Raw genomic sequence first — 8,821 nt, 5'->3', positions numbered from 1 at the left:
GAGTAGTGCAGGTGGAATTCTGGGCGTCAATTGTGTTCTTTCAGAGGGCCGTGGGGACCGACTGGCACAATGTATGTGCCCGCGGGCAGGAGAGGACTTCAGAAACGCTGTATGTACACGGCCCACTTGTTCCTCAGAGGCAGCTGGTGGAGTGGCCCTCATTCCCTTCTGAAAAACCCTCACCAGCCCCTCAACTACAAGAACCCTCAATTCCCACTGATGTTTCAACATAATTCACACCTACCTAGTGCTGCTAAGTGGAAAGGTCATACTTCAAAGCTCCAAGCCACTACCCAGGTTTAACTTCCTGCCCTGTCCAAATACCTGCCTTGAGGCTGCTCACACACCCCCACCCCCAGCCCCCAGAAGCCTGTTAATGGCCTTGGGGCAGAGGATCAGTTCTCTACCTTCTGTGGGTCACCTGAAAACTCCCAACTCGGAGATGCCTTGGTTTTAGAGTCTGGCTTCCTAGCAACCAACTGTTGAGTGTTGAGCAGAACTGGAGCTGAGCTTCCCGCCTGCCAGCCTCCATAGCAGAGCCATCCAGGGGGATATCTGAAGTACTCGCAGCTGGAGCAGAGGCAGGTGGAACTGGTGACATCTCAAAGATGAGACTGCGCGGTGTGATGGGACTTGAATTATGATTCTGCACGCACACGGTGTGGATCCTTCTGCCAGGCCCAGTGAGGAGCCCAAAGCTGTTTACCTGGACTGGGCCATGCTTCTGCCAGAACACAAGTGTAGGAACTTTCCACACAGAGGGCAGGGGGAGGGGAAGGGTGGAGGCTCTAGCAGAGGGGAGGTGGCGGTGGGTCACGCGGGATGCCTGTCATCACTGTGCAGGCATCGTCCACCTTCTGTGCTCTGGGGCGGCCAAGACATGCAGGATACGCTGGCCAGGAAAACGTCACCTCCTCTGCTTAATGCCAACGTTCCGCAAACATCCTGAGGTGCGCACGTGAATGAGTCACACCAAGGAAAGAACTGGGTGAAACTGTGCAGCGGAAAGGAGTCCTCTATGCTGGCCCTCCACACCTCTCCCCCTGTTCTGCTTAGCCGGGCCTCTTCCCCACTGTAAGCGGAAGCCCAGCCAAAGCATTTAAATACAGCTGGTTTAAAAGGCTTTAGGCTCATAAAATCCCACTTGCCATCAATGCCGTTTCTCTCTTAAGGTGCTGCCCCAGTACATTCCTACCCCGCAGCACAGGGCTTTATTCCAGCTCACCCCTTGAGGAAAGGGGGTTAAACCACAAGGGCAAAGACAGAAGAGAAAGCAGTAGGCAGGCAGAGAAGCTGATAAAGTGATTTTTATCGTTAAGTATTTGGCTGGGTGCAGAATTGCCCTCACCACCGTTGGCCACCACTGGTCTCCCGGGAGGAACAGGCAGCAAGGATGGCTCCAGAGACGCTGCTCCTTGGGGCCTCGGGGCTCACAAATCCGTGTGCACAGAGGGTTCCACCTTCCAACGTGAAGTACAAACTGCTTCACAGCCAGACTTCCCTGGGAGGGAGAGATGCTCACAGCTGAAGGCACGTTAATCGAGGCGCACACCCAACGCCAGAATTTGTTTTCCTCTGATTACTCTGATAAACCTAGATGCCACTCTGTCGAGAACCAGCGCTGCCGCGGTTGGCGTTAGTGGGTGAGTGAGCAGGGTTCAGGGCCTGCTCACTGGTAGAACTTCTTGTTAGGGCTGCTGGCGTGGTCCACAAGGAGCTGGCACGGGGTGAACTGTTTTCCATAGGCAGCCTCGTACTTCCGGAGCCGGTCCACTATCTTCTGAGCACCATACAGATCCACAAAGCGGAAGGGCCCTAAAAGGAGAAATAGGACGTTGTTCAAGGAGAAGTGAAACGAGCTCCGGGATGAAGCGAGCTACCTTCCTGACTTGCAAGACCGACCTCCAAGACTGGGGGGGAAGCCAAGCCCGAAGACGGCGCCGATGTCTCCCTCTGTAGGCGTGGCCAAGACCCCTTCCTGCAGGCACAGGACAGCCTCGTTCACAAATCTGGTCACCAGGCGGTACTGGATGTCTTCGTCCGAGGAGCTGCCAACAGGGAGAGACATTCAGGGAGGGGCAGGGTAAGAGGGGAGGACGCAGGCGCCCCGGTGCAGAATGGGAGTGAGGGCTGGTGCTGCTGGAGCTCCGGGCCAGCCCTTGTGAACCTCCAATGCTAGAGAAGGTGCTGCCCTTGGAAGAAGACAGCAGAGGGCTACCTGCCCTCATTAACCCGAAGCCGGGCACTGAGAACAGGGTCTGGCGGGGTAGACGGCATCTCTTGCCATCAGCAGCTGCTGGTTACAAACGATAACAAACAGTGCGGAGGGAGAGCAGGCCTAGGAGAACCGTGTTTCTAGTTGCTCTCTGGGAGCCTCAGAGGGAAGGCTTCCCAAGGGGTCTTCCCAAGGCTGGGCTGCAGTCCTTACCCTGAGGCCTGGTAGAGGACGAGGTGGAATGTGGAAGGGCAAAAAGTGTTAAGCATCAGGAATGTTCTTTCTGGTCACGTATGGTGATCATAACAAAAATGATGGCAGAGGGTCCAGGAAGCTTCGGGCTGGTGAGAAACACGCTTCTGCACCAACAGCCCCTCAAATGAACTTACACGTCAGGCTGAGAAGGCATCTTCAGACTTGCCAAAATACCGTCTAGGTCAGAATTCAAATTCTTATTCTTCACACCCTCCTGGTAGATGTAGAAGCCCTTCCCGGACTTGCGACCTGAAAGAAGCGAGAAAAGGGAGCGTTAACAAATTCTCAGAGCCCGGGCCTGAGAGTTCTCTTCTCCGCTAGTCCGTTATAAAGCTCTAGCCTCTTTTCCGTATTCCTGAATTTGTAGATCTAGCCTACTCTAGAAATTGGTGTTTGTCAGAAGAGTTGGCAGCGAAGGAAAAAAGAGCTTGTGTGTCCTGGAGCCTGGAAATCTGTGTATCTGGGTAGGAAAGGCCAGGTGGGTGAGTTTTAATGCCCAGGTGTGCAACACCAGGTCCTAGGATGCCCGGGTCCTAGTGTTGATTTTGTTGCCACTTTGCCGAGAGAGAAAGCCACCTCTCTGGTGGGCCTCAATTGCATCCTCTACTTAGAGGTTTACTTCCTCCACAAAGGTGGTCAGACAACATGGAAAGCCTGGACACAACGCTCCTGCAGTATCACGGGTGTAGTAGAGGCCTTGGGCACGATGAAATGCCTGTCAATTTTGCATAGCTTGGGCAACGGCACAGCCTCAGGAGTCCAGAGCTCTGCCTTTTGTCCATAATCTACAGGCCCAGCCTAAAAAGAGGTGGCCATGAGAAATCATTTTTAAATTCCCTATGACAGTGGGCTCTATGTTTAGAAAACACACTCTTCCACGTGGGCCTTCTGTCACGAATGATGCTAGTTACGTTTCTTTGCGGCTACTCACCCAGGAAGCCCTTGGATATCATCTGCTTCAGCACTTCTAGGCTTCCACCTGCAAACCGCTCCCCAAACACTTTGCCTAGATTTTCTGCTACGTGTTTTGCTACATCCACGCCAACTTCATCCACCAGTGTAGCAGCGCCCACAGGAAAGCCAAAGCTTGTGGTCAGGGAATCCAGCTTCTTAGGGCCAACTCCTTCCTGGATTGGAAGTAAAGCCGCACCTCAGGGAGGGCCGTCCCAGATTCCCCTAAGGGCTCCTTGTGCTGCCCTCACAAACGGCCTTGGGCAGCACCCACTTCTCTTCTGGGTGCCGCCTCGCCAGGCCCAGGAATGGGACTGTTTCACTCAGGGAAGCACAAAGAGGCTTGGGAGCCACAAGGGGAAAGTCCGAGCCTTTCCTAACCTACAGAATTTTAAGGAAGTCTAGAGATGAACAAATTATTCATTTCCTTCTTGTTCGCAATTCTGGATCTCATGAATAACGAGATTCCACGCCAGACAGGGCTAAGTTTCCCGATGCTGAGAGAAGAGACATTACCGAGGAGCAGTACTGTAGAGTCCTGTGATGCCCAGGTGTGATAAGACCCCAGGGAGGAGTGGCCACGCGCTTCCCACCAGTGACCAACCTGTACGGCCACTGGAGGGGTCTGCGTGCAGCAGAAACGGGTGTAGCACCAATCCGACCAAATGGGCCCTGTTCTGGATGGGGACGCAGAAACCGCGCACAGAGCATGTCGGAGGCCTTTGGCTTATTGGAGCAGGGAGGACGCTAAGGGAGCAGAGGTAAAATTCTGCCCATTTTAGTGCAGTGTTAGCCCATGACTTCCCAGCCCTGTGTGGAAAGAGAGGGCACCAAAGGGCCTTGGAGAAGAGATAGGAGTCAGTGTGTTAGAAGGAAGCCTGCTCCTCACCTTAACATTACCAGTTTGGAAAACTAGTTGAAAGAGTGGAAGATGCCTCAAACATTCTGAGATTGATACCAACCTGGAGAATTCTGATGACTTCAGACATCATGGGTGCGAGGCACCTGGTGGTATAGAAGCCAGGTCCGTCCTGCCAAGGGAGAGAATATGAGCTCATGGGCCCCTCAGTTGTGGCCACTTCCCAGGTCTGAAAGCGGTCTCTCTCCCCCGGAAGCCACTTCAAAACTCAAGGTGATTTATAATCTCCATCAGAATCCTTAATATTAAACTGCAGGGGAAGCCACAGCCAGGGGCAGCCTGGCTTGAATCCACGAGCACAGCAGACAGCCTCACAGTCATCTGAAAGGTCTGGAATGGCTGGGAGAACCCGCCATGTCCCAGCCCCTAACTCAGCGGTCCACCACTGTCCATACTGTAGACCACCAAGGGGAAATAATATCAAAAGCTGGTATATTTAAACTCAAGAGTTACAAGCAAACCTGGAAATATAAGGAGTCTTCATGGAACTTTTCTGAATCTGCTGCTCTGACACACAGCTCCTTACCTTAACCACAATGATGACCTTGCCCTGTTTGAGACCAACTTCTACAGCAGAAGCAGTTGTGTCCTTAGAAGTTTTCTGAGTTGTGATAATCTCCAGTAGCTGCATCTTGTCCACAGGAGAGAAGTAGTGCATGCCAATCACCTGGGAGGGGCCAAGCACCGACAGATTGAAGAACTCTGAGAGGGGAAACTAACAGCATTCTTTTTTTTGCTAGGAAAGCACTGCAGAGAAAGGCGGTTGTAATACAGGAATACTGCTTGGTACCGTCAAGTGGTTTGGTGCCATGGTTCTTTGATTAAAAGTCCAGTATGTTCAGGGGAGAGCTAACTGGAATGCTCTTCCATCTGCTTCTAGGGCTTTTCACTAAGGGCAATGGATCCTACCAACAGTTAATGCCAAAATCGCAGCTAAAGGCCAAATTAGATTTACTGGGGAAGAATGAACGAGGGTTCCATTTATATTAATGATGCTGATGGTTTGGGTGAGAGGGTCCATTTTTTATGGGGTGTGGGGGGAGACAGGCGGAAGAATTACTTACTATGCTGGACTGTCAGAGATACATTCGGATTTTACGTCGATGCATCTCACCACCAGGATACTGTCAGCCCTTCGTATCCACAGATTTCGCATACACAGGTTCAACCAACCGCAGATCCAACTGGTTGAATCAGATTCAACTGGTCTGACTCCTTGGATCTGAAACCTGAGGATACAGAGGGCTGCCCGTGTTCACTGTGCTACATACACTATTTTCTATAAGGGACTTGAGCTTCTGTGGATTTTGGTATCTCCTGGTGGTCCTGGAACTAATCCCCCACAGATACCCAGGGATGACCTTACTGGGTTTAAATAACATTTCTTAACACTCAAATTCCCTCAAGGCTCATTAAACCGATGACTCTCAAAGTCAAGTACCCGGACCAGCCGCACTAGCATCACCTGGGAATGTCAGAACTGCAAATTCTCAGGGCCTCCCCAGGCATTCTGAATGAGGAACTCCGGGGGCAGGGCCCAGATCTGGGTTTAAGAAGCCCTCCAGGTGATTCTGATACATGCTCAAGTTTGAGAACAGCCTCATTAAGCTAACGATTAGATAGTCTTCACAACTGAACTGTGAAAGAAGTCTATCCATTAATTTATAGTTTTGCCTCCACTCCCCACTTTAGCTATAAGGTATTAACTACTAACTGCCACTGACCGACTGCTTACTGTCCACAACTCATTAACACATTTATCATTTATCCTTTCCATTTAATCCACTACAACTCGGTGAACTAGTCAGTCTAATTACCTAGATGAGGAAGAAAGACATCAGGAGGTTAAAATTAGTAGCTCAGGGTCAGTCAGTAAATGGCAGAGTGGGATGCCATCAAGGTCGGCCTGTCTCCACAGCCTGCCCACTTCCCGTTGTGTAACACACAGGTCACTTGCATGTTACATCAACTTATCAATCCAAAAGTTGCTTCTAACCTCTAAATTATCCTTCTACTTCTGTCTAAAATACTTAAAAAGACAGGACCTGATTCAGACTGCGCTCCTCAGCAAAAGGAATTAGCCTTTACCATGTATAATTTATACACAATAAAATGCACAGATCTTGATTACATATTCTTTGTAATAATCATTAGTGGGACTTCTGGGAAGATGGCGGAAGAGTAAGACGCGGAGATCACCTTCCTCCCCACAGATACACCAGAAATACATCTACACGTGGAACAACTCCTACAGAACACCTACTGAACGCTGGCAGAAGACCTCAGACCTCCCAAAAGGCAAGAAACCCCCCACGTACCTGGGTAGGGCAAAAGAAAAAAATAAACAGAGACAAAAGGATAGGGATGGGTCCTGCACCAGCGGGAGGGAGCTGTGAAGGAGGAAAAGTGTCCACACACCAGAAAGCCCCTTCGCGGGCGGAGACTGCGGGTGGCGGAGCAGGGGAGCTTCGGAGCCGCGGAGGAGAGCACAGCAACAGGGGTGCGGAGGGCAAAGCGAAGAGATTCCGGCACAGAGGATCAGGGCCGACCGCCACTCACCAGCCGAGAGGCTTGTCTTTTCACCCGCCGGGGCGGGCGGGGCTGGGAGCTGAGGCTCGGGCTTCGGTCGGAGCGCCGGGAGAGGACTGGGGTTGGCGGCGTGAACACAGCCTGCTGGGCGTTAGTGCACCGCGGCTAGCCGGGAGGGAATCCGGGGAAAAGTCTGGACCTCCCGAAGAGGCAAGAGACTTTTTCTTCCCTCTTTATTTCCTGGTGCGCGAGGAGAGGGGATTAAGAGTGCTGCTTAAAGGAGCTCCAGAGACGGGCGCGAGCCGCGGCTAAAAGCGCGGACCCCAGAGACAGACATGAGACGCTAAGGCCGCTGCTGCCGCCACCAAGAAGCCTGTGTGCGAACACAGGTCACTATCCACACCCCCCTTCCGGGGAGCCTGTGCAGCCCGCCACTGCCAGGGTCCCGGGATCCAGGGACAACTCCCCCGGGAGAACGCACGGCGCGCCTCAGGCTGGCGCAATGTCACTCTGGCCTCTGCCGCCGCAGGCTCGCCCTGCACTCCGTGACCCTCCCTACCCCCGGCCTGAGTGAGCCAAAGCCTCCGAATCAGCGGCTCCTTTAACCCCGTCCTGTCTGAGCAAAGAACAGACGCCCTCTGGCGACCTACACGCACAGGCGGGGCCAAATCCAAAGCTGAGCCCCTGGGAGCTGTGAGAACAAAGAAGAGAAAGGGAAATCTCTCCCAGCGCCTGAGAAGCAGCGGATTAAAGCTCCACAATCAACTTGATGTACCCTGCATCTGTGGAATACATGAATAGACAACGAATCATCCCAAATTAAGGAGCCGTGTGGATGAAAGGCTCTTGGTGCTGCAGCCAGGAGTTAGTGCTGCGCCTCTGAGGTGGGAGAGCCAACTTCAGGACACTGGTCCACAAGAGGCCTCCCAGCTGCACATAATAGCAAACAGCAAAAATCTCCCAGAGATTTCCATCTCAACACCAGCACCCAGCTTCACTCAACGACCAGCAAGCTACAGTGCTGGACATCCTATGCCAAACAACTAGCAAGACTGGAACACAACCCCACCCATTAGCAGAGAGGCTGCCCAAAATCATAATAAGTCCACAGACACCCCAAAACACACCACCAGACGTGGACCTGCCCACCAGAAAGACAAGATCCAGCCTCATCCACCAGAACACAGGCACTAGTACCCTCCACCAGGAAGCCTACACAACCCACTGAACCAACCTTAGCCACTGGGGACAGACACTAAAAACAACAGGAACTACGAACCTTCAGCCTGCAAAAAGGAGACCCCAAACACAGTAAGATAAGCAAAATGAAAAGACAGAAAAACACACAGCAGATGAAGGAGCAAGATAAAAACCCACCAGACCTAACAAATGAAGAGGAAATAGGCAGTCTACCTGAAAAAGAATTCAGAATAATGATAGTAAAGATGATCCAAAATCTTGGAAATTGAATAGACAAAATGCAAGAAACACTTAACAAGGACCTAGAAGAACTAAAGATGAAACAAGCAATGATGAACAACACAATAAATGAAATGAAAAATACTCTAGATGGGATCAATAGCAGAATAACTGAGGCAGAAGAACGGATAAGTGACCTGGAAGATAAAATAGTGGAAATAACTAATGCAGAGCAGAATAAAGAAAAAAGAGTGAAAAGAACTGAGGACAGTCTCAGAGACCTCTGAGACAACATTAAAGGCACCAACATTCGAATTATAGGGGTTCCAGAAGAAGAAGAGAAAAAGAAAGGGACTGAGAAAATATTTGAAGAGATTATAGTTGAAAACTTCCCTAATACGGGAAAGGAAATAGTTAATCAAGTCCAGGAAGCACAGAGAGTCCCATACAGGATAAATACAAGGAGAAATACTCCAAGACACATATTAATCAAACTGTCAAAAATTAAATACAAAGAAAGTATATTAAAAGCA

The 8,821-nt window shown here is 51.1% G+C and overlaps 1 protein-coding gene across 1 annotated transcript in view; it reads right to left on the bottom strand.

Moving 5' to 3' along the window:
• Positions 1 to 1,289: 1,289 nt before the first annotated feature.
• HADHA (hydroxyacyl-CoA dehydrogenase trifunctional multienzyme complex subunit alpha) overlaps positions 1,290 to 8,821 on the bottom strand; it is a 54,256-nt gene continuing 46,724 nt past the window's right edge. Inside the window, exons 15-20 of the mRNA XM_067703514.1 lie at positions 4,867 to 5,007; positions 4,384 to 4,452; positions 3,402 to 3,597; positions 2,605 to 2,719; positions 1,903 to 2,048; positions 1,290 to 1,815 (exon numbers count right to left, since the gene is read on the bottom strand). Coding sequence (XP_067559615.1) covers positions 1,670 to 1,815; positions 1,903 to 2,048; positions 2,605 to 2,719; positions 3,402 to 3,597; positions 4,384 to 4,452; positions 4,867 to 5,007 — 813 coding nt within the window. The 3' untranslated portion in view covers positions 1,290 to 1,669. The remainder of the gene's footprint in view (positions 1,816 to 1,902; positions 2,049 to 2,604; positions 2,720 to 3,401; positions 3,598 to 4,383; positions 4,453 to 4,866; positions 5,008 to 8,821) is intronic.

This window comes from Pseudorca crassidens, chromosome 14 (genome assembly GCF_039906515.1).
Source record: "Pseudorca crassidens isolate mPseCra1 chromosome 14, mPseCra1.hap1, whole genome shotgun sequence".
NCBI classification, from domain to species: Eukaryota; Metazoa; Chordata; class Mammalia; order Artiodactyla; family Delphinidae; genus Pseudorca; species Pseudorca crassidens.
The sequence above is the reverse complement of the archived record's forward strand: the minus strand, read 5'-3'. Positions and strand labels throughout refer to the sequence as shown.